Below are 26196 nucleotides of genomic sequence, written 5' to 3'. Positions count from 1 at the left end.
TTATTGGTATGAGATACTGTTTTTATTTTATTAACTATAGGTGTGAAATATTGTGAGTTCAGTTATAAAAACATTCCTTTAAATATTTCTATGTGAACTTTCATGTTGTGATCATTGAAACTGATTAGTATAACAGAGAACATTGAGTGAAAATTTTATCTCTTATTGAAAGCTGAACTTTAATATTGCTTAGTTCTCTCTAAATAATTCTCATTAAGATTTCCTAAGTTCTAATCTCATATATTGTGTGTATTTATATTGCAATGCTAATATCCTCCAGTTAATTTCTTGTTACTCTTAGATTTGGTGTTTCAACCAAAATTAGACTTCTGAGATTTCTAATTTCAACCTAATTGTTTAACTTCTGGAGTGAGCTGTAAAGAAGAATTTATATATAGTTGATGTATTGAATGCCACAAAACTATAAAACAGACCATGTCTCCTCTTTTATTACTGTTATAAAGGAAAAATGATTCACTTCATTAGATCATAGGGCATACCAGAACTTAGATAAAGTAGAAAAGGCCTAATTCCTCTTCTCATTTCATTGTTGGGAGACTTAAGAGGTTGGCTTCAACTAACAACTGACATAATCACTTAGGATCCTGTAATTCTCAGTTTCTGTGATCCTGGGTTGGAGTTTGTTACCAGGCTCCAAAATCAGGCCTGGATTTCACTTTTTGCTCTAGAATATACTGGCTTTGTCCCCAACCTCTTTTATTTTCCTTATAAATAAAGTGGAACTTTATTTTATTCCTTTATATAAAATGGAATAATAATAATACCTGGTATCTAGGATAATAGTTAGCTTCCAGCTATCTAAATTTCTAAACCCCTTGGTTCAGGAATAAAACCAAAAATAACAGCTGTACATAGAGTGTCAAAATAAGTTGTAACACTTGGCGTTTTTATTCAAAATAGTTGTCTGTTTTTTAAACCGAACCATCTTCTCTTTGTTTCACTCCTTTTTTCTTTTATTTAACATAGTTCCTAATGAATGCTTGGTAAGCACTCAATAACCAAGTTAATAACTTGGTTAAGCATTCAACAACCAAGTTAATAACTCGGTGCTTATAATATAATACTTACTTGGTGCTAGTAATCTAACACTAAAGCCAGTGGTGGAGACAAACAGTATATGTGCTTGGGTTTGAGTATGGGCAGGTGTAGGCCAGGAGAGAAAAGGTGGAGGGAGAGGATGGCTGTGATATGCAAGGAGTTACAAATGGACAGGTTTTTATGTATCTTGCATAGTTTTCTTATTTAAAATAGGATTTTTGTTCCTCTGCAGAAGAGTAGTCATTTTAAACATGTAGATCTTATACAATAAGAAAAGGAGAGCAGGTGAAGAGAAAGGGGAGATATTTTGATTTTTTAAAAAGACTAAGATTTTTAATGAAAATAGTAGATGTTAACGTATTTTCACCCTTCATACCTAATAGTGCCATTTTGTTTTGTCTTACTTTATCATTGGATTAAAGAGTGTGGAGATTTAGGTATTTGGAGGTTGTTTTATTCACATAATTTATCAGGCCCCTAATATAAGCAAATGCGCTTTTTTTTTTTTTTTTTTTTTTTTGGTCAAATGGTAAAAACTGCCGCTTAGGTTTAGTAGTTTTCATTAGCGGCAAAGCTTCAAATCTAGTAGCATCTTCCCATTTTAGAGATAAGAAAATGTAGATAAGTACTAAAAATTTAAGTGAAAACTAATTATACATGTGGAACACAAGGGAATTTATAAAAGTCAATACCCTGTCAATGGGTGAGGACTCGCTTCCCTTCATTACTCGTCCTGTCAATATGTCAGTTCCCATCATCCAGAAGAACCATTTGCCTTTTCTGTTTGCATTGTCACTAGAACAATGAATGATAGGGGAAATGGAAATAAATTAAGCTCTAATTACTCCATTTGGTAATTGTAGAGAGCTCTGAGGAAAAAATTATTCTAGCTCATAGTTAAAATGATGTCTAAGAAGTTTTCGTGATATTCATTTACTCCCTTTACTCTTCCCCTCCTACCTAGCATAATCAAAAGCTAGCCAAGGTAATACTTTACTTTAAATGTGGATCTACAAGCTAAGAGTTATTAAGTTTATTTATCTGATTTTGTTGGTAAGAGATTTCTGTCCTATAGCATTGTTTCCATTCTCTGAAAGTCTCAGATTTTAGTCACCTTATAAAGCTGTTCCTTAATAAACATCTTGTTGGCTAGATATTTATTGTTGTTGGTGGTTTGTTTTAATTATCTGAGCAAAATAATTCACCAAAGTATATTAAAATATGACTAAAAACTTGCAATGTATCTACTTACCTCTAGATATTAACATTATACCCAACTGTCATTATTTGTTCTCTTGAGGCAGTAAGAATACTGCTGTTTCTTATATGATAAAACTATCTTTAACTGGTCATGTTACTTACAGTGACATTGTCCTAAAGATGACCTTTGCATGATAATCTTTTGAAGATGCTGCAAGATAAATATATCAAATGATTTCCCTTTTTGCAGTTGTGGCTTGTTGTACTTTTGGTGGAGAGGCACATGTTTACATTCATGACCTTAAAGTTATCTATAAATTTCAAGGGCTGTCTTTCAGAAAATCAGTCCTCTGTGTGTGCTGGTTTCATGTACAGTCTGACGTTGAAGGACAAAATATAGGGATACTTTTGAGGTAGCATGTGTAGGGGTTTACATGTGTAGGATAAGGTAAAGGCTTGTGTTTTGTAAGATTTTTAAAAAATGTTTTTCTTAATTGTGCTAAGATTTTCACAAAATTGTTTTCTCTGTATCTCAAGGGTCCCACATGTTTTAATCTTCAGTTTTTAAACAATATCTGAATCACAAGAAAACATTTTACACTTTAGGATTAGATGATACCTTGAGGCATTTAGAGAAATATTACTCTAAGATAACCTAGATTTCTAATAAATTATACAAGCCAGTTTATACTTCTTTCACAAGTCTACACTTCCACTATTGTTTTCTTAGTTCTTCAACCTCATTACCTAATTCAGCTATATGAGTACCTAGGATGTTCAAGACACTCTGGGGAATACAAAGAGGAATAAAGCACAGAAAAGCTAGTCAGGATGAGACAGGCATGTGATTAAGAGGTAAGGCATATGAGAAGCATCCAGAAAATGTGTGGGATCCCCAAGAAGAAAAAAAATTCCAAGATGCAGGACTGAAAAAGGAATAAAGAAAGCTTCATGCAAGAGGGTCACTGGCTATAAACATTAAAAGATTGGCAGCTGTTGTTTTTGTAGGTATGACAGAAAGGAATAGCATGGAGGTGGGAGAATATGTATAGTAATAATGTAGTAAGTTTTGGATAGCCTATAGCATAAAAAGAGTAGGCAGGTGAGGTAAGACCATGGCAAGGTAAGTTAAAACCAATTATGAAGTGTCTTGAATTCTACATTAAGTAATCATAATTTGGTAGGCAGGAAAGAATATTTAAAGTTTTCTTTTCTGGCAGAGGAATGCTAGAAACAGAATTGGGAATTTAGAAGATTTAAATTGGTATCATTTCCAATGCAATTGTGATAGATTTCAGACAGTGAGCTAAGAATGCAGAGGACAAAAAGATGTTTCTTAGTTGAGCATTCACTGAGGTTTCAGTGTGAACTGCTTCAGTTGATACTATCAGTCTGTGCATTTGAGGAACTATAGTTCTTTTTTACCATTTGCAAACAGGTTTTTCAGATATCTGGAAAAAATATAAAGTATTTATTTTTAGCCCCCAAAGTTGTGATTTATTGTACTCACTCAGGTAGTGGCAGCTAAAATGATTTTTGGGTGTAATGAAATGGTTGTAGGTGAGAACATGAAATTCAGAATGACATAATGTTAAATCTTGTCCTCTAGCCACCGTCAATAAATATGAACAGCCATTTTAGATGAACGGAAACATGATCATCACTTTATAAAGTACCTGCACATTTAGGTCCTTTGCTATCTCAATCTACTAATTAGGAAAGAACTATACAGTTCTATTCCAAGTTTTGTATTAGGCGTATTGTCAACTCTCAGTACATATTTACGAACAGTTTATAGGAATAACAGCCATTAAGCAAATTATATATATATATGTGTGTGTGTGTGTGTATATATGTATGTATATATATGTATGTGTATATATATAACATATATATATACATATATATACTCACACATATTTGCTGAGAGTGTTTCAGTAATAATGAATTTCTTTCAGCTAAACCTAAGGAATGTGATTTCACTAGTTAATACTTCCATTAATAAGTACATCTGAGCCAATCAGCAGTCAATATTAATTTAAGCCTTACTGTGTGTAAAGCACCGTAAGGCATATGCTATAAAATGGTAAAGGAGTAATAGAATTTTTGTCCTGAAAGAGGCCCAGTGTGGCCTAAATTCTCCTTGACAAAACTTAAGTACACAGAACATGAGCAAAATATTATCAGATGCCAAACATCAAATGAATGGTTCAGAAAAGACACTACAGCATTTCAGTGGCCATAGAAATCCTTTAGTTACTATACATCAGTAACAAATGGTATTTCTGAAACAGTTAGAAAAAGTGCCATTTGCATTTTAAAGCAGATTAATGGATTGTTTCAAAAAATTAGGAATAAGTCACTTAATTTTCTTAGGTATTACCCTCCAAGAGTAAGTTACCTCATTAATTGTACTTTGTGGCTTTACTAGTGATAGACATCATTGCCTGTATGACTTGTCTTCATGAAATTTAATAGTAGTACATAAAAATATGCAAACTCTGTTATTAGTATTTTATTCTCATTTACCTAATGTGCAAGATGAAAGCAATTTCAATACCAGTAAATGTTTGAGTGTATTGGTATTTTTTAAAGATATGTTCATAATGTTCTGATTATAAAATCATAGTTGGTTTATTGTTAAATTAGAGCCAATACAGCTGAAACTATTATTCCCATATCTGTCTTTTATTTTATTGTTGCTGAAATTTTATTAAGCATCTATCTATGTTGGATGCTTTGTCCTAAAATAACAAACTATTGCATATAAAATCCACATTACATTTTCCCAAATGAGTTTTATATGTATTTGTAATATGAATTAAGGAAATTTGATTGCAGATATCTTACATTGTATCTATTCCTGCAGCATGCAAAGAATTCCAATGAAGAATGACTTCCAATGCTCAATATCACAATGAGCGTTTGTGGTTTGATATGTGTGTTTGTCTGTTAAAAGGCCTTTTTTTATGTTAAAGGATTTTATTAAACTTCAAAATGATTAATATCTATTAGGAAATTTCTTCTTTCTGGCACACTTCAGAACACTTTGCCTTGTTCTGTTATTTGGCCACAGTCAAAAGCCCAGATAAAATCATTGTATTTAAAGGTAATATTTTGTCATGGTATGGCTACAGTATGTTGAGTCTAATGAGGGGAAACATGAAAAAAGAGAAATTGGTACTAAAGCATAGGACCAGTCTCTAGTGAAACTTTAAAGCTATAAAATTTGATTTTGTAGCTTTGAAATACGAACGTTGATACATTTCAAATATGTTCTTTAAACTTGTTTCGTATTTTAAGTTGATAGGTAAGGGTATGGTCTTTTAAATTTTGTATTCTAAAGCTTCCACATCATTTCAGAAATATGATGGGGGAAAGTAATTGGTAAGTCCTTGACTGAATTATCTAGCACTGCTCAAATTACTTTACATGCATTTAGCCCCACCATCAGTCTACCTATTAAATATGAATTAATAAGAGTTTGCAAAATAACTCCATGATAAAAATCTAATGATTGCTTATAGGTCTTAAAATGTGTTCAATCTTTTCTTGTGACTATGTTTCTGCAAAATTATCCTCTCATAACCCCCCCCCCTTTTAAGTTGCTGTAATTTCAAATTGTAGGAGAAACGAACAGTTTTTCAGACATTCCCTGTAGTGTAACAGAAATCTAGACATCAGAATCTCCTAATTCAGAGTAATTGAACACTGGCTTTGGATGGTCCCATATGAGCAAGTTAGAAATTGTGGTTTGTGTGTTCACAAACTAAAAATTTTGTTTAAATTTGCCTGCACTTGGAAAGCCAGAACAGGTCTCTAGTTATCATTAGCACAGAAGCTTCAACCATGAAAGAACAAAGGCACTTCTGATTATATTAATGTACTGTTTCATCAGAAAGTTTAAGAATGTTCCATTCACCATGGAGAAATATAATTTAGAGCACTTTAATTTGGAAGGAATTAAAAAAAGAATAACATCAGTGCTGCTTTTTTCTTTACCCCTTATAGAGAATGCTAACTTTTCAGTAAAAACTGATCATAGTTGGTGAATTTTACTATCTACCTATTTAGCCATTAATATCTGTATCTGGTGTATATAAATTATAGTATTCCCTCTCAGTGTTTAAGAATCATGGTGTAACATTTTTATTTTTTGTATAAGCTTGAACCCCTTTGGGCAGTGGTGAATCGTCAGTGTGGTGCTACTGACTCCTGAATAAATTGTATGACATTTCACTTATTTAAATATACTGAACTTACATATTGTCTTCAGAATGGTAGAGCAGCTATGGCTTTAAGGTCCTTCAGAAGTTAAATTCTTGGAAACTAACAATTTGATTTACTTTCAGGTCTTTTCCAATGGTCACCTTGGAAGTGAAGAATATGATGTTCCTCCCCGGCTTTCTCCTCCTCCTCCAGTTACCACCCTCCTCCCTAGCATAAAGTGAGTTTTGTTGAATTTGGAGATCACTTGTCTATGCATCAAGATATGGTAAAGAGTGGTTTTGAGAGGTTCTCAGTACAGACACTACATGATGAATACAAAGTCATTGATAGTAAACAGCCAGCTGTATTTACAAACTAAATTACCATAAATTAAGATCCTTCCCTGTACTTTGCTGGTAACCACAACATCTGTGAGACTTACCTAAACTCTTGAGGTTACATAGAGCAACAGGGAGAGAAAGCTACGCATTCCTTGCATCAAAGAGGATAGAGTAGCACAATGAGGTATCCCTTCAAATTTACCTCTTCTCCTCAGAGGTATCCCATTTTATCTGAGCTTCCCAGTTAGACATCATAAAATAATCTTTGGTTCCACCAGGTTTCTCATTTCTCACATCCATTCAGCTACTAAGTCCTTTTGATTATTCTTTTGGAGTTTTTCATATTCCTCTAATCTTCTCCATTGCTCTAGCTTTGCCTCAGAGCTGGACAACTGAAAGAGCCTTTTATCTGATAATCTCATATGATCGGAGAGTTAGTATCAATGGGTTTACGGCTAGTAAAATGAGATAACTGGGTATCTCATTTGAAAAATGGTGCCCCAGAGGCACACTAGATATCTCTCATTGATATCTTCCCAAGTTAAACCAGGATAAACTGGATATCCCAATTCTAATTTTCCTGCTCTTTATATGAAGTCAGGATGTCTGCCTTTCCTCCAGTATATTTTGTTCACTGTAACTGAGTTCATTTAATTTAACTTCTGCCTTCCCCAGGTCACCTTCCCACTCAAAAACCAGCATTGTTTCTCTTTTTCCATTAAATTAACTCTATGCACTTCTGCTAACAGTAAGATCCTACAGAATTTTACCCAACTAAAATATTTTTCAGTGATTCCTAATACTTGCCCTGTAATTATATCTGGATTGTTTTTTCTGACTTTGTGAGATTTTTATGCTGTTCCTCCTGTGCTTCACCTTTTCCTAATCTTTATCCTAAAGGTCCATATCTCAGACTCTATTTCTTTGTGAAATGTTCTGTGACTTCTTCAATTGTAGTGATTAAGACTGATTTACATTCCTCTTCCTGCAGTTTATTTCCTACTCATTTAATTATATACTCTACCATACTGTTTTCTAATTTTAATGTGGCTCTCCAATTGAAAAGATTACAAGACTTTGAGGACAAAAACTTTGTGTTCTCTATCTCCCATAACATCTTACTGTATTTGATATATACTAAGTAAATGATTTGCATATAGTAAGTAAGTGCACAGAGAATACGTGGATGCTTGGTTTATTGATTTAAATTTTATCTGCTGAGGTCCTTATTTACAATAGAAAGTCTTAGAGCTTCTTCATTCCTTCATCTGAAGTTCACTGAACTCCCACTATACATATAGATCCCAGCCCCCCAGAAATTTACAGTCTACTTTAGAAAATAACATTAATGTATATGAAATCACTAGAGAATGGTGTGCACTAACATTTATAATGCTAACTTAGTAGTTTCAAATGAGTTTGGAGGAGAGGCTGTTATAGACTTTGTGAATGAAGGATGTTTCATGGAGGGATGGGCATTTCATGACTCATGAAGTACAGGCACAATTGGGAAAGGCGGAAGATGAGAAAAAACAAGGGTGTGAAATTTGGCATCGTTCAGGGGACGGTGGGAAACTCAGCGAATTAGATCATTCTCCAGTGGGAACTTCTCTTGGAACTGCGAGATATTTAGCAGGCATAGGAGTTGGAAGCAATTACACATACTCTGGGTAGTAGGCTCTAAATCAGTGACAACATATGATTATATTCTAGTGCTAAATGAACTCTGGATATATGTGCATGTAATAAAACATCTAAGCTCAATTACCTTTGATAACTCAGAGAACATTAGAAAATGAAATCTTGCTAATTAGAGATTAAATTTTCACATTCTGTTTATTAAATCCATATTGGCAAGCGAGCTGGAAGTTGCAGTGTGCTTCATTTGTATTTAACATTAAATACCTGCTTCTCCTGTAAATGAAGCAAGAATAACAAATTCATAGTAAAATGTATTTTTTCTAATACTTCAGTTTGTAAGTGCATCTAAAATTAGTCATACTTTCTCCCTATTTACTCTTGATTTTTCCCTCAGAAACAGTGCAGTTGTTTCACTTAACTAGAGAAATATTTTAACAGTGCATGCTTGCCAGCAAATTAGTTTTCAATTTTGCATGCTGCAAGTCAGCCATAGTTAGCAGTACAAATGCTAGCTTTTAATGGCACAGTTATCTCTCCAGTTTATTTTTGTTTCTGACTCTGTGGGTAGCAGTTGTTCACTGTAGACAATATGCAAAGTATATAAGAGAAAGAAAAAAGTGAGATACATAAGCACAAGCATATGCATATGCTAAATATCAATGTCCAGAGTTTTAACATTTTGACATTTTTTATTTAAACTTGTTTTTACCTTATTTAGATTATATGGTAGAGATAATTTTATGCCCTCCTTTCTTAACATTATCATAAGCATTTTTCTTAATTGTTTAGTTATGCATTGTGTTTATTACAAAACCAGCATGGAATGCTGATGTGAACAGTAGAATAAAATCAGACTGTGTCCCACACCTGACTCCGCCATTAAGTATTTGTCTTTTTTTTTTTTTTTTTTTTTTGAGATGGAGTCTCACTCTGTCGCCCAGGCTGGAGTGCAGTGGCGCGATCTCGGCTCACTGCAACCTCTGCCTCCTGGGTTCAAGCGATTCTCCTGCCTCAGCCTTTCAAGTAGCTGGGACTATTAGTCATCCGCCACTATGCCCGGCTAATTTTTTTATTTTTAGTGGAGACGGGGTTTCACCATATTGGCCAGGCTGGTCTCGAACTCCTGACCTTGTGATCCACCCACCTCACACTCCCAAAGTGCTGGGATTACAGGCATGAGCCACCATGCCCAGCCTTTGTCTTATTTTTAACAGGAAAACTTCTCTGGGCCTTTCCCCATCTGGTAGAAGAGAGGATCAGTTTAACTTAAATTATCTCCAAAATCCTTTTGAGATTCAGCTTTTTAGGTTCTATACAGTGTGTTTTTTTAAAGGATACTGATGGCAAACCTGACAATAACAGTGAGTCAAGAGTCCTGGCTGTGGATGGTCTTAGAACAGAGGTCTTAGCAAAATGCCACTCACAGAAATAGGAATGTCGGATGTTCGAGAGTTCATTTCCATCTTAGACTCTTGGTATATGTTTCAAAATCAGGCCAAAGCAAAATTACGCATTGCTACCAAACATACACTTCTGTAGTTCTCACAAATGTTGAAAACTCCAATGTTAAATCCAAGAATGTCAAAGCTAACATTTACCTTACATTTATACTATGTTGTTATAAATATTTACTGAAATAGAATTGTTAAATATTTGATATTGTTTACTCTGATTCCCATTTACATGATGTCAGAGGCTGCTCTGTCATAGTGTTTCCTGTTAAACTGTATCTTTGCAATTATTTGACTTTTATTGTGTAATTTGTCTTGAGACCTAGAAGAGTATGAGATTTACTTTTAAAAAACATACTGTTGTAAAAGCAATCTGAAATTATTTGTATCTATATACTTAATTTTTCTAAATTAATGTTTTTTTCTAAATGGTTTCTGCTTAACATCTTTGACACTTAGCTATAAATATAAAATTGTAAGTAAATCCTAGAAACATGGGTAATTATTTTTTTGGAGGGAGAACAAAATAATCCTATGTGGATTCTTTTTACTTTATAGTTTAAATTATTTATTTACTAAATTATATTTATTTTGAAATAATTTGATTTTTCAAAATTAACACTAAATGATACTCTGAATAGTTAAGGAAATATTTATTTTACTTGGCACACAATAGATTGGCAAATGAACAGAGGCATTATTACAAGTAATAATGGAGTAATTACTTCCAGGTAAGATAATGTTCTGAAATGCTGAGGAATATCTTTTTTTTTTTTTTAAGAATTTTTTGTGTGTGTGTGCCTTGTCTTTTAGAGATGGACCTTTTGTACTTTTGATATATTAAACTTAGGCTTTCAAATAGCCATGAATCAATATTACTTGGTTTTGCATTTTTGTAAGAAAGGTTTTTTTGTTGTTGGAGGTGGTATTATCTATTTTTATGAATATATATTCTTATAATATAGATTTTTCTAAAGAGATAAGTGCTTGTATTTTTGGTTCCATAAACAGAGAATACAAATTTCACCTAACTGTCCTATTTTCATTCAGTTGCTTTACTGACTAGAGGTTCAGTTTGTACAAGATAAAATCCTTTATCCTCTTTGGAATTTAAGCTCTAGTTAGGGAGAAGAGAAAGTAAACAAATAACTATATTGTATATTGTCAGCTAGTGGTAAGTGCTAGGAGGAAAAATAAGCAGGGAAGAGGATAAATAATGATAGAGAGGTTTATACTTTAGATGAGGTCATTAGGAAAGACCTCTCTGAAAGGCTAATATTTGAACAGAAACTTGAAGGAAGTAAGGGAGCAAACCATGAGGTTATCTGTGTGAAGAGCACAGAGGCTGGATAGAACACAAGTACAAAGCAACTTCAAATCTGTTTCTCTGATTTACAAACAAGTTAGTGAAAATGCTTATAAGTAAAGCTTATCTTAAAGCTTGATAGTATACCACACAGACTTTTTTTTGATGTCATGAAAGACCCTTGAAAATTAGCATGTATATGATAAAATTTAGTGTTTTGAGGAAATGATTTATATGTGGCACATGTGCAAAAATCATTTCAAATATAGCTATATTTTGTTTTGTCTCTTCTCTGGACTATTTGAGTTAGACATTTTTCCCTGTTAGGATTGGGATAATGTAATATAAGAAATATGGTGTAATGTATAGGGCAAGCTCTAAAGATTCTATTTTAACAGAAGATATTTTTCGTTACTTGCCTTCAGATACTATTAAAGGAAGATAGATTCTTATATGTAGAAAACAAGCTTACTAATTAAGCATAGCATTGGATACTATCTCCTGTGCTGGCGTGAAAATTCACTTGTTTCTTGGTTTGCTTCAAGTGTGCATATGTGGAAGATGAATGTATTTATCACTGAAGGCCCAAATAACTAACACAATGAATTTAATAAAATGTCCAGGTTGTGGGGGGGGGGGTGACTATGCATCTTTGAGAGTGTATGTCCCTATGTATTACCAGTGTATTAACTCAGTAATAACAGCAACAGTGCAGAACACTCCGGGAATGTAGGATGAGAATATAAAGGGATTACAGTAATAAGTGTAATGGTAGGCTTTAATGTGGAGTCAGCCAAATACAATTTGTTCAGCTTTATTCCTCTGGTATCCTAAAAATTTCCCATAAATTTAGTCAATGACTGAAAATTGTCCCATGCCCCATAAGATAGAAATTTTTTCTACTGCCAAATGTCACATACATGAATAGATAATGACTAAATATAAATCTAATTATTTTACCTGTTATTTAGTAGTAAGTAAAATTAAACCTGTTTTTTGAATGAGTTTGTGGAGGAAAATAAAACCCCACATGTAATTCCAGATGGTATAATTAGTTACATGACTCTAGTTTTTTATTTTGCTATTTTATATACAACTTCTTTATCTCATTTGTACCATCCTCTTCTGTTATTTTTTTTTTAACAGAAACCAGTTTTTTTTTTCAGAACTGGATAAGATTAATTTTTAATAAAAACTATGTAATCTTGAATAAAATACACTGGAATGTTATTCTTTTGGTTTATTTCTAATCCAAATAGACTATTATACTGATATTAAACATTTTCATTAAAAAACATAAGCAGAAAAATAAAATCTGAATCTTTAGAACTTTATTAAAATGGTGATAAATGGAACACCTAAGTATTTTTTTCATATTTAGATACAAACACCACTTGAAAACTATTTTTTCACTTCTAGATATAATTCTCTAAAATCTGTGTAAGCTGACAATTTATACTAGTAAGTTTTAGCAATAAGCCTTATTATTCCATGAAGTATTAGATGAGCTTTGCTTTTCTCTTCATTCTGAAATAATCTACTGATTTGTGGCAAAGCAAAAGAGTGGGGGAAATTACTCGAGAAATTCTCTATCAATGAAGGTAAAATATCAAATTAGCCACAACATATGTGATTTAAAAAATGGTCCATTGTTGACTCATAATGAACTGCTTCTTTGGAAACTTAAATCTTTGGAGGGAACCTGCAACAGGCAGATCTTAGAACATTTCTGATATTGAATAGTTGTTGAATGTTTAGTGAAAAATACTGTTTTCTTTTTACATAGTGTATGCTTGAATTGCATAGAAAGGGATTCATTATAAATGAAAGTATCTTAGGCATAGAGAGGATGTACAGTATATATTTCTCATTTCATTTGGTAATAGAACCCATTCTGGTCCTTGACTTAGCTAAATTGATGGCTGTATTTACAGGAATTTATGGAAAAGTAATATTATAAGTCTCTCCCAGCTCCGGTGCCATCAGATCACCATTTTGCAGCCCATATACTTAACTTCCTTTAATTGGAAAGTAAATCCTCCAAAGTTAAACCATAATAGGTGTAATAATAGATTATTATTAAGGCCCTTAGCTTGTGCTGTAGGTAGTGACACTGGACCTTTTGTCACTATGCTTTTGTCTCTGTGCTTTTGTCTCCCTGTAACGCTCATGTGAATTCTAAAGTTGCTCAAACAACAAGAATTTAAAGATCAGTATTGAAATTTTTTTCAAAGATAGGTATCAATAAACATACACTTGAAAAATCTTAGTTTTTCTTTGATCTTTGAATGTCCTATCTAATGACTTAGATAATATGGTTGAAACTTAAATCTTTAGATTTTTCAAAATGCCTTCTTGTAATGGTCACAAAGAAAAGCCCCTAAAATTGTTTCTGTTCTAACTAATAAAAAGAAATAAAAAATGAATGTTAATTCAGGCATGTTTGTTTAATATACCAAAGGCCTCTTGCTCCCTCTATAGAAGGTGCTTCAAAATTGCAGTCACTTAGTTTTTTTTTTTTTTTTTTTTCCTTCCTTTTTAAATTGAACAGATTTCTCATGAGGTTCATGATGATTAACAAAAAGATTTGGATCCATGTGTGTATTCCCAATGTCTTGCAAACTAGTTGGTCGTCCTAAAGTGAATCAGGATGAGTTTGTGAATTTCTGCCTTGGCATTTTTCATTGGCTTCAGCCAGGGTTAGATTAAACTCTGGTAGCAACAGTTATGAAAAACATTGTTTATGTTTGCCCATTTGTTTGGGTTTGTTTTATTTGGTTTATTTACTCTTATGGATAAGTGAAATGCTTAATGTTTTTGATATTAGGTGATGGTTTTACTCATTTTAATTCTCTTTTATTTAGCCAGGGAATTTAAACCATACTTCAAAGACTTAAAAATAAGTTCTCTCATTATCTACATCTAATCATTCCATTCATTTCTAGCTCTCAGTTGTTGGTAGGAAGAAAAACCTAACAACTTCAACTATAATTTCACAGGATAGTTAAGTTTTACAGAATTAAACTGGATATTTTTCCAACTATAGATAATATTCACAGGAGACAAAAAGTTTGACCATTCTATAAAGACTTCTTTAATATATAAAACAACCATGCTTATTATTGTAGCATCATATTTTACCCATTTAAATTGGAACAAAATATTAATATTTTAATAGATTTGGTTTGAATAAATTTATACATTTTGTCTTACAAATCCAACATCTTTTTATTTTATTCTACAGGTTACTAGTTTTTCCTATTGTGCCATTTAAAATTGTGAGGATGAAAATTCTTTTATCCCATCAAGGGTCTTAACAAAAGATTGAAAATTGTTTTCATTTGTATTTGATATAAGAACAGCTTCTCTGATGATACCCTGTAACTGAAAAATGAACATAAGTGATAAAGTAGCTTCTTTGACTTGAATATGTCACATCAGACTTGCCTGTTTTGAATATTATGCTTAAACTAGATTGGATTTTTTTCCCCTGGTAGGTGTACTGGTCCGTTAGCAAATTCTCTTTCAGAGAAAACAAGAGACCCAGTAGAGGAAGATGATGATGAATACAAGATTCCTTCATCCCACCCTGTTTCCCTGAATTCACAACCATCTCATTGTCATAATGTAAAACCTCCTGTTCGGTAAGAGTATGGGCAGATTTTTGCCACTTACATCTGCATAAGCATTATCATTTGTAATGTTTGTTTTTAAACAATTGATTCACGTCTAGTTAAAAATCCTTGATTTCCAGCTCAAATCCTTCTCTTCCTATATACCATTTCCAGCATTACTTTTAAAGAAAACTAAAAGATGCAGATTTCTCATTAATCAGCAAGTCACTTTATTTTATCAGTTCTAAGCACCTATCTCATGAAGAAAAATTAGTGCTCAGAAGCTAAGGTATTATTCTGACCTTCCTTAGAATTTTTCTTCATGATGTACATACTAGTATAATTTAAATTCATTTTCCTTCTTGATGTACTTGCTACCTACTTCTATTCAGATTTTGAAGAAGTGGTTTCTCTTAACTTTTTGTTTTTCTATCAAGTGCTATTTACCTTCCTTTAGATCAAATAAGAATGTGAGGAATAGGCCAGGCGTGGTGGCTCACGCCTGTAATCCTAGCACTTTGGGAGGCTGAGGCGGGCAGATCATGAGGTCAGGAGTTTGAAACCAGCCTGACCAACATGGTGAAACCCTGTCTCTACTAAAAATACAAAAATTAGCCGGGTGTGGTGGTGGGCGCCTGTAATCCCAGCTACTCAGGAGGCTGAGGCAGGAGAATCGCTTGAACCCGGGAGGCAGAGGTTGCAGTGAGCCGAGATTGTGCTACTGCACTCCAGCCTGGGTGACAGAGCGAGACACCATCTCAAAAAAAAAAAAAAAAAGAATGTGTGGAATAATGGGGGTTTTTTCCTTACTTTTGTGGCTTGTTCTCACTTACATGGGGATAGCCTTGGTCTTTGACTTGGAAGCTCCATCGAGGTGAATAAGAGTTATTAATAATGGGTTGTTTGTATTGAAATATTACTTTATCTTTAAGTAAAGGCATGAGTCTGCATTTATACTATTGAATTTATAAACTGAAATCTATTATTTCTAGGTTTGTTTGTTTTACCTGACTGACATATATGAGGTACTCAGTACTCCCAGCTACAAAACTTACTTTCTGAGTTCTGGTTTCCTTTGTATAACATTCCTGGGGCCATGCTTGGCACATAGAATAGGGCTCAAGTACTGCTGGTGGCCCTACATTCCAGCATCTCTCCATGACTGACTGAGGGATAGGGGAGATGGCAATTACTTCAGTCATCTGTGCCATCTTTACTTAGTGTGCCATTTCCTTTTGAGGTCAAGTCAATCAACTGAAAACATTTTATAAGTACAGTGTTCCCTTCTTTTCCAATGAAAAACTAAAAAATGTTTTAATGTGTTTCTTCAGGCATCTCACTGAGGTAGGAAATGCAGCACTTGGAAAGAGAAGCACATTTTCATTTTAAGCAGATGTCTGTCTTAGTAAGTGACCCTGGTTAGAATTATCAACATTCTGCTGAATTATTACCCAGAATTATTAATAGTCTACAGCGCAGGACTTTATTTTTTTAAAAGCAAGAACCTAAACACTCTTTGCTATTCCTGGTGTTTAGATAAGACATCTGTTGATAAAATCATATCATTGAGAAGACAAAGAAATAACGAGGAGGTAATTTTATGTATCAGAAGAACCAAGTAGCTAGTGATGTATTTGAGAACAAAAGATATTCCTTCTCATCAAATATAAGTTGTTACAATTTTCGGTTCTTTGGCTCTTACAAATGTGCAGTAATTTTTAAAAACTAAAGTAGGATGAGCTTTTTTTGGTCTCTTTGGGAGTCTTATTTTTTTTCATTGCTGGATAAGTGAGGAGTATAATTTTAATACGTTAAATTTTAATTGTTACATCATATTGGATGTGATTTTTTTGTGGCAGAGCTCCCAAATCTTGAAAATAAATTTGAATTATAACCATCATTACCATTTTTCTATTGTTACAGAAAAGTAATAAATGTTGATAATCCCTAAATGTAATTGGAGTGAATTCTTTATCTAATTTGTTCTTGAAAGCTGATGGATGAAGTATCTTCTTTTGTGCTCTCCAAAGAGCTCTTTAAGCTTAACACTTTCTTTCCCTGTGTGTATTTTTCCCCCTTTGGAACATCAGGAGAAGTGAATTGTCAATATGTAGAAAAAGTGACCCAGTAAATGAGTAATTCAATTTAATTTCAGTAAAAATCCATCATTATTATGAAGATTCAATACATGATAACTATTTTTAAATGAACTATATCTGGCCCCTTAAAGAGAAGTGGCCACCAGAGAGAATAGAAATGAATTTCAGATGAAGCATTCTTGCATTATCTATTCAAATATCCACCGTCTCTTCCATTACATATGCACTTTTACTTTGCTCTAAAAATTCAGAGTAAATCAGAGAAAAGTAAAATGTAAACTCTGATTTCTATAGCTCTTTGTCAGTTGATTGTTATAGAGCTATATGCTGAAGGCAAAATATGCTCCTTATCTTCTCTTCCTGCTGCTATCTTCCCATGGCTCAATTTTAACCATTGTGTTCATAGTATGATTCCGAAGAATTAATACCAATAATTTGGCTGGGTTCGGTGGCTCATGCCTGTTATCCCAGCACTTTGGGAGGGTGAGGTAGGCAGATCACTTGCGGCCAGGAGTTTGAGACCAGCCTGGGCAACATGGCAAAACCCTGTCTCTACTAAAAAATAAAAAAAATTGGCTGGGCGTGGTGGTGCACGCTTGTAATCCCAGCTACTTGGGAGGCTAAGGCATGGGAATTGCTTGAACCTGGTAGGCGGAGGTTGCGGTGAGCCAAGATCATGCCACTGCACTCCAGCCTTTGCAACACACAGATACACACACAACAAAACAAAAAAAGCCCCAACAACTCAAGCATACTTTTCTGGTAAGTAGTACCCTTTACAAACACATTAAAAACTGTACTTGTCGTGTACCCAAGGCCTTTGCTAAAGTCATTTTCTGTAGTGTCAGAGGGCCAGAATTTTGTTCTTGGCAGTGGTGAAATAGTACCACAGGCTCTAGTTCTTTGAATGTTCCTGTCAGAATTGTAATGGAATTATTGAAAGTTCAATAATTTTTCTTCTTTTATGTGCTGTAGCTTATTTTTATTACAAGGAAATTTTAAGTTACAGAAGCAAAAATATGATATTAAATACTATCAACAAATAATAAAGTCATTGAGACTGCTATATGTTTTTGCCTTGGCGCACACATCTTTTTTTACTTCAAAAACTTGACCAGGTTCTATTGAATACTTCCACAGAGATAAGTTAATTTTACATAGTGTTTAGGATATCAACAATTTTTGTGGCCCTTGTAATTCTTGGTTATAGTTTAAAAAAAGAGAGACTGTGTTACTTGAGATATTTACTTCTACATTTTAAAATAAGGGATGAGTATCTTGATGTTATTACTGGTAATTTTCCAGAAAAGAAAAATATATGTTCAAACTTTATTAAATAAACAGGAATACTAGTTCCCTCTACCTCTCAAGTTACTTTTAATTGGAAAGTATTCTCCTTATATAATTTTACTCTGAACTGTCCTTTAGGTCTTGTGATAATGGTCACTGTATGCTGAATGGAACACATGGTCCATCTTCAGAGAAGAAATCAAACATCCCTGACTTAAGCATATATTTAAAGGGTACGTATAGAATATAATTTCCTTTGTGATGTACATCTTAATGGTCAGAATTTAAAGGCAAAATTTCATGCCGTTGTACTGAAAATACATTAAGGTTTTGTGTTATCCTCTAGGAGATGTTTTTGATTCAGCCTCTGATCCAGTGCCATTACCACCTGCCAGGCCTCCAACTCGGGACAATCCAAAGCATGGTTCTTCACTCAACAGGACGCCCTCTGATTATGATCTTCTCATCCCTCCATTAGGTTGAAACCTTTAAAAAAGTTTTGAACAACCCACCCCTCCTTCTTTTAATTTCAGAATTTTCAGAATTCAGAGTTCGGTATAACACAGACTCACTGGGTTGTGAATTTGCCTGAAATTTGAATGGGTTCTCCAGGTGCCGGTGACTCCCAAGTTCATGACACCATTACTCCATGTAGATGATTAAAGTAGTAGTGTAGTAGTTGGGCATCAGTCAGGTTTTAAGCAAGTTGTTTTGTCCATACTAAATGTAGTCTAAAAACACATGAGAGCTTTGTGCTCTAGTAGTTTTGAAGTGATGACTTGAAGTGTTGAGATTTTCTTTAAGTATAATAATTCTTAATAAATATGAACTTGCTTTTCTTGCAGCATGAGCACCAGTTCCACTTACGCTAATTAAATTATGCAAAATTAAATAGTTGTATGTAGAGAACTGATAATAAATTCTGTTTTATTCTAATCATTACAACTATAACACATTCAAAAAAATCTCAATTTCCTTGTTTCAAATTATAATAATGAAGAAACATCCTATGTGTATTTGTTTGTATCCACAGGTGAAGGTATATGTAGGTGTGTGTATATGTTGAAGTTGGCTGGTGCCACTGTCACTGTTAATTTCATTAATTCTAATTAGGAAGCATCTCACCCTGTTTTTAGAAGACAGAATGTCTGCACACCTTACATAAGGCTTCACAATAACAAGTCACTGTAACATAAAATAATATATGATGAAAGTCAATTTACAAGCTTTTCTGAACTGGCTGTTAGGCCACCAGAAATACGAAATGAACCTTTCCATTTTCTCACAAGTACCACTGACTAGTATTTTGAATGACACAATTGCAGTATCTTTTGCTCCTGTTCTTTCTGTAGTTCAGGACTTTATTCTCACCTACGTCAATTACAAAAGCCTCCTAACTCTGTTACCTACAGTCTTTCTCTCCCTTCCACTTCTTCCTGCACACTGGTTTTTGACATATTACCCAGATCTTCATCACCTGGATAAGCATTGTTCAATAAAGCTTTCTGTGGTGATGTAAAGGATCCGTATATTTGCATATGGGTTAAGTGTGATTATGGAACTGACTTTTCATTAAATTTAAATAGCTATATGTGGATGGGTGACTACTTTATATGACAAAGTAGACAGATTTTCCAACCTGTCTTTTTACCTTGACCTTTTTCTAGGTCTTCTTACGCATGTCATTTTTTTCTTCATACTGTTTACTCTACTTAGACGATCCTGTCCTTGCATTTGATGAATAAATTTTTGAGCCTTCTGATATCCCAGGACTTCCTGTTCTTCAACACTTCACTGAATACCACTTGTCTACATTTCTCTTTCCTCATCCAATGCGTATGTCTCTTTTATGGGACCAATCAAACACTTTCACTTGTAAATCATACCTATTTGTGAGCTTTTTTTTAAGCTCCTTTCATGGAATCTCAGCTCCTTGAGTCAGAGCCTTATAATTTTGATTTTCATATCATGCATGAGCCTGGCCCAGTGTCAGATGTTTAAGGGCTGAAAAAAGATTTGAATAAATATGATAATGTAGGAAATAGCTGAAGATTAAAATGATAGCAAAACTCTGTCTCGTGCATCTTCAGATGTGTTAATAAGAAAAATATGATTAAAGAAATTAGTGTGCAAATTTTTTCTAAAGCAAGTTCAGTAAATAGTAATATCTTTTTTTTTTTGAGACAGAGTCTTTCTCTGTCACCAGGCTGGAGTGCAATGGCACGATCGTGGCTCACTGCAGCCTCCGCCTCCTGGGTTCAAGCGATTCCCCTGCCTCAGCCTCCCGAGTAGCCGGGATTACAGTCACGTACCACCATGCCCGGCTAATTTTTTGTATTTTAGCAGACATGGGGTTTCACCATGTTGGCCAGGATGGTCTAGATCTCCTGACCTCATGATCCACCCACCTTGGCCTCCCAAAATGCTGGGATTACAGACATGAGCCACCACGTCAAGCTTCATTTTTCTTTAAATATGCCATTATGTTTAAATCATTCAACTTAAAAGTGTGAATTTTTATTATTAGAATATGTGTTTATGTATACCCTGTCTCATTCCTAAAGTATTTTGAGATAGCTTACCAAACATGTGCTTTTTTTTTTTTTTTAAGACTCAAGGTAATGAAAACTATGAGTAGAATAGTAAGGTGTGGCAGGGGACAAATAAGTAGATATAAAACTATGCTGCAATATTCTAGTTATTAAAGCTGGGAAATATGCAAATGTAAGTAGTGCTTGGAACCAGAGAAGGTTCTATATTTAGCTGTTCTTCTGTAGCTAAATCTGACAAATTGAAAAATATCATATTCTCTGCTCTAGGTACATTTTATGTATATTTTGACAGCATATCAAATATATGAAACATTAGGTTAAATAAATTAAAATCCAGTGGAATAAACTATATGGGATAATCTAAACTATTCTTTGACATTAAATTATATGTATTTGATGTGATTTTCCAGTTAAAGGCTGTGAACTCTTTTTGCTACACAGAAAATCCTGTTTTCATAGTGTGACTGATAATAATTTTTAGTTCAAACTCTGAGTCCTAATATTATAAAGGTTACAAGTGAACTATGAGCTGTTTCATAAGTTACAATGCTGCTTTTTATAAAAAGGCCTGATAGAAAAAGTTTGCATGGGTGTGTATGTATGTATGTATGTATGTATATGTGTGCATGTGTGTGTTTCTCTCCAGACTCTCCCACAAAATAATTAGATCCCATTATCAAAGTTGGTGAACTGCTGGATAAACCCTGCGAGTGAAATTCTTTATAAGCAGCAAGAGAAAATCAATTATTACTTTTGTTAGATGCTGTGTATTTTGATTAATGAAGTTCTGCTGCTGATATCGACCTTTCTTTAAATGCAGGTGAAGATGCTTTTGATGCCCTTCCTCCATCTCTCCCACCTCCCCCACCTCCTGCAAGGCATAGTCTCATTGAACATTCAAAACCTCCTGGCTCCAGTAGCCGGCCATCCTCAGGACAGGATCTTTTTCTTCTTCCTTCAGGTAGGAGGGAAAAGCCAAAGAAAACTATTCACTTAAAGCAAAAATATTTCCAAAACCATACTATCAAATAAATGTTAGTGATTCATTAGTCTCTACCTCCCTAGCAGAACAGAAAAATCCCTGGGTGGTAAAAGTAGCAATCGTGGGTACGTTTGTTTGTCAGTTGATTGGTTTAATGCCAACAGAATTACAGAGATGGAAAGAGCAATAAGGAACTACAGAATGTAGAAATGATGCTGTAGAGATTGTCCAGTCCAGAAACCTCCTTATGTTACAAATGCAACCCTGAGAACCAGAACTGCTAAGGGGTTAGGCTAATAGTAATGGGAACAATATTTAGACTTTGTCTTCCGATTCCCAATGCAATGTTTTTTAATAGGTTTTTAAAATTTTACTAGATATGCCTTAGTGTCATAATTTTGTTCAAAACATAAGATTTTGGTAAATTATGTTGTTATAACAAGAATAGAGAAGTTTTTCTGAAATAGCTGCATTTTATTGTTTTGTTGTGATATTTTTAATGCCTCAGTGTGTATCTACTCACTAATTATTGGTATTCTAAGGAAAACTAATTTTTTCTTAGTAACTATTTAATATTATTATTTATATATGTATATATTATATAATATTATTTGTTTAATATTAGTAAACTAATTGTTTGTATTAGTATATTTTAAAATTTCAAAAGAGGATCTGAAATAAAAATGAAGACTTAATAAACTATCTGTTGCATTAGTTAGAATTATCAGGAAAAAGAAAAAAAAATGTTATATGGAATCTGCTGATACTAATTAACAGTTCCAGTCTGTCTTGTTAGTGATACTGTGCCCTGAAACCTTTGCCTCCTGGACTTGATTTGGGAAAATACAGGGTAAAGATGTTCTTTTTTTCACAGTTCCTTACATTTCTACATGAGATAAATCATGAAAATCTTTAAAAAGTGCTCAGTTTGTCCTTTAGCTACGTATATACCTCATGGAAACTTGAGAATCTTTATTCCCAACTGATTCCCTTATCAGCTTCCTCAGTTGATTATTAGTCATGTCTACCATCAGTTTTTCTTAGTTTTTTTTTTTTTTACTTGGTTTGATAGTTTAGAAAGTTTGAAGAGATTTGATAAGACACACAAGTTATGAACGTACAACTTGGAATACACAGCTTCAATTTCTTAAAGTGGTTTATTTTTCAAGAATAATCTTCTGCTTTTACATCAGTAAATATTGATTGAGCCATTCACTGTTTACCCATTTGTGATAGATGCCTCCTGACCTGTGGAACCTTATGAGTTTACTGGATTCTGCCAATTAAAGCACTAGTGTCATATCCCATTCCAGTCCAAGCAGGAAGTATAGTGTATGAGTCCGTTTTCACACTGCCATAAAAGCACTACCCAAGACTAGGTAATTTATAAAGAAAAGGGGTTTCATTGCTTCACAGTTCTGCATGCCTGGGGAGGCCTCAGAAAACATACAATCATGGCAGAGGTGAAGGGGAACCAGGGCATGTCTTACATGGCAGCAGGTGCAAGAGAGAGTGAGCAAGCAGGGAAAATGCCAGACATTTATCAAAAACCAGATCTCATGAGCACTCACTATCATGAGAACAGCATGGGGGAACCACCCCCATGATCCAGTCATCTCCCATCAGTTCCCTCCCTAACACGTGGGGATTACAACTCAAAATGAAATTTGAGTGGGGACACAGAGCCAAACCATATCATAACTGCTTGGGCTTTTATTCATATAGTTACATGTAAACGCTGCTGTATTTCGCTATTTTTTTTCACTTATTCAAAACTTTGTCTTATACATAGACTTTAACATGATTTTTAGAACAATGAGTCATTCCAAATCTTAGTTACTTAAATTTCCTGATGCTAAGTTCAAGATAGTTTCTGGCTCTCCTATTACCTTTTATATGCGTAACTTAAGCCCCAATAGATGGAACTTTGATGATGTGGCTTTTTTGACAAATAAAGTCAAGCTTTCCAAGAGCTATAATAAAAGAGAACATTTTACACAAATACACACTTTTACCTGTTTTTGTCAAAAGAATTAATTGTAAAAGGTTTTAGTTATTTATTTTATCTTAATTGTTCATTTCCTTTTATATAAAATCTTCATAAAGAAACCCCTCAAGATTAATTGCTAAAAAAATTACTAGTTTAAAATGAAAATGTCCCCTCTTATTAGCTAAAATGCAATTTTTATAAACCGTTGTATTTATTTTATATATTTGCCTGTTTTGTGTTTGCTTGGCTGCCAGGGAGCTCAACAACAGTTATCCTTAACTTAGAGTGTCAGGCTAGCATGGGCGTCAGGGCAATGTTTTTCAAGCCTGTTGACTCTCTCTTGACTTTCATTAATAGATGGACATATTCTAATTCTCTTCCCAATAATATCAACATCCCTTATAATAAGTATTTCTTAAAAAAAAAAAAAAAGGCAACTTTTTTGTTTCCTTTTCCAGTCTTTCATAATCATTTACATGACAGATTTCTAGTCTGGTACCAGATCCTTTATGACTTTTTTTTTTTTTTTTTTGAGACAGGGTCTCACTCTGTTGCCCAAGCTGGAGTACAGTGGTGCGATCTCAGTTCACTGCAACCTCTGCCTCCGAGGTTCAAGTGATTCTCCTGCCTCTACCCGCTAAGTAGCTGGGATTACAGGTGTGCACCACTACACTCGGCTAATTTTTTATATTTTTAGTAGAGATGGGGTTTTGCCATGTTGGCCAGGCTGGTCTCGAACTCCTGGCCTTATGTGATCCCCCTGCTTCAACCTCCCAAAATGCTAGAATTGCAGGCGTGAACCACTGCACCCAGCCCCTTTATGACTTTCATTGTGACAATTATTTTGATTCAAATTTAAAACCGTGTGTATTAGCTTTCCTCCTTTTCAAAAGAAATATTTTAATATTTTAATGCTATTGCATATCATAGAGCATAAAGGTTTTTTTGGCTGATAAATGAGCATTTGAGTATTGTTTTGCAAAGTATTTAATACATTATACTGTCTAAAGAAATGTAAAAGATTCATTATAGCAGTTCTCCCTAAGAATTGACTTTATTAAGAATATGCTATAAATGCTAAAGTTTAACTCAGTAGTTTTAGAATTATAAAAGGTAAATAAAAGGGACTGCAAAATTTAAACAAACTCTGTGAGCATTTTACCGTTGTTTTCGTTGTTCAGTCTGTAAAATCTTAGTCTGGTGGAATGATACATCTTTTCTAAACATTATTGAGATTTGGTTTCCTGAGGAAATAATTATTTCTAATTAAAGACAAATGATAGGTGTCTTAGGAAGAGAGGTTGAATTTTCTCATGATATTATACTAAGTACCTAATCAAGCCTACATTTTTATTCCAGCATTCAGTGCCCTGCACAGTAGGGCCAGGTTCAGCTTTTCAGCCTTATAGCTCATTGACTTCTATATAGTAGTGATTGTCAAATTGCAGTGTCCTATGTCTCTGCAAAAGTGCCTCAGTACTGTTGTAGGATCAAGGGGGCAGGGCAAGCAGAGGCAGGGCTCTCATTCTTCTTTTATCTCTTTTCTATTTTAGGCTTTCATGTAAGATTTCTTTTGGCAGAATAGTAATGCCTACAGCTGTACATGAGCCCTCAATTTTGGACAGGCCAATCATATCTTAACAAAACCTGAAGTCCCCAACAAAAGCTTTACACTCTTTTGTCTCCAATCCCAAGGCTACCACTAGTGTATATGTGCTTTTTTCCATATTACAAAAAAGTACTTCCTTTTTGCTGGTAGATTGAAGTAGACACCCCTACCTCTACTTTGTGCCAGGTCAGGGCTCAAGAAACAAAGCAAAGACTGTATTTAAGTCCTGCTCATAACTGTAACTAGGTGTCTTTGTGCAGTGCACAAAATACAGTGTTTTTGTCAGTCTTTATGCTACCTTTATTTTGCTGTTTCTCTAACCTGTAATCTCACTTGAAGATCTTATCTAATCTTAAAGTCACAGTTCAACTCTGAAAGCTAGCCAAATTGACTTTATTAAAGATAAATGGAAGTTTTATTCTTGGATCCAGAAATGCAACTGCATAAGTAAAATATGAAGAAAATCCAGATCATTAGCAACAATTGTTGAAAAGGTTTTAGGGGTTTTGTTGACTACAATCTTTATAAAGCATCATCATGATGAGAAAGCGCATGCCATTTGGGGCTTGAACTCACAGAATTCAAATCTGAGGAGTGAAGTCCTCCACAGTACTCAGCCTTTGTGGAGACCACTGTGTTCAGATGTTGAAGCATTAATGGGCTAGAGCAGCAATTCTCAAATTGTGTTCTCCGGATTCACAACATTAGCATCTCCTGGGGATTTGCTTTAAAATGAAAATTCAAGACTTAATAAATCAGAAACCCTGGGAATGGGACTCAGTGGTCACAAGCCTTCCTGGTGATTCTGATGCATGTTCAAGTTTGAAATATACTGGGCTGGGGTATTCTCAAA

The 26196-nt window shown here is 34.1% G+C and overlaps 1 protein-coding gene across 23 annotated transcripts in view; it reads left to right on the top strand.

Moving 5' to 3' along the window:
• CBLB (Cbl proto-oncogene B) overlaps nucleotides 1-26196 on the top strand; it is a 212095-nt gene that overhangs the window by 170076 nt on the left and 15823 nt on the right. For 7 of the 23 annotated variants that reach the window (XM_016941587.3, XM_003309912.5, XM_009446087.4 and 4 more), the window contains 5 exons: nucleotides 6612-6706; nucleotides 14705-14851; nucleotides 18349-18443; nucleotides 18557-18688; nucleotides 21583-21723. In XM_016941587.3, coding sequence (XP_016797076.1) covers nucleotides 6612-6706; nucleotides 14705-14851; nucleotides 18349-18443; nucleotides 18557-18688; nucleotides 21583-21723 — 610 coding nt within the window. The remainder of the gene's footprint in view (nucleotides 1-6611; nucleotides 6707-14704; nucleotides 14852-18348; nucleotides 18444-18556; nucleotides 18689-21582; nucleotides 21724-26196) is intronic. The other 16 variants (XM_054680843.2, XM_009446089.4, XM_016941588.3 and 13 more) reach the window with 3 other exon arrangements.

Source organism: Pan troglodytes, chromosome 2, assembly GCF_028858775.2.
Source record: "Pan troglodytes isolate AG18354 chromosome 2, NHGRI_mPanTro3-v2.0_pri, whole genome shotgun sequence".
Taxonomy (NCBI): Eukaryota; Metazoa; Chordata; class Mammalia; order Primates; family Hominidae; genus Pan; species Pan troglodytes.
Note: the sequence above shows the minus strand (reverse complement) of the source record. Positions and strands in the feature narration are given on the sequence as shown.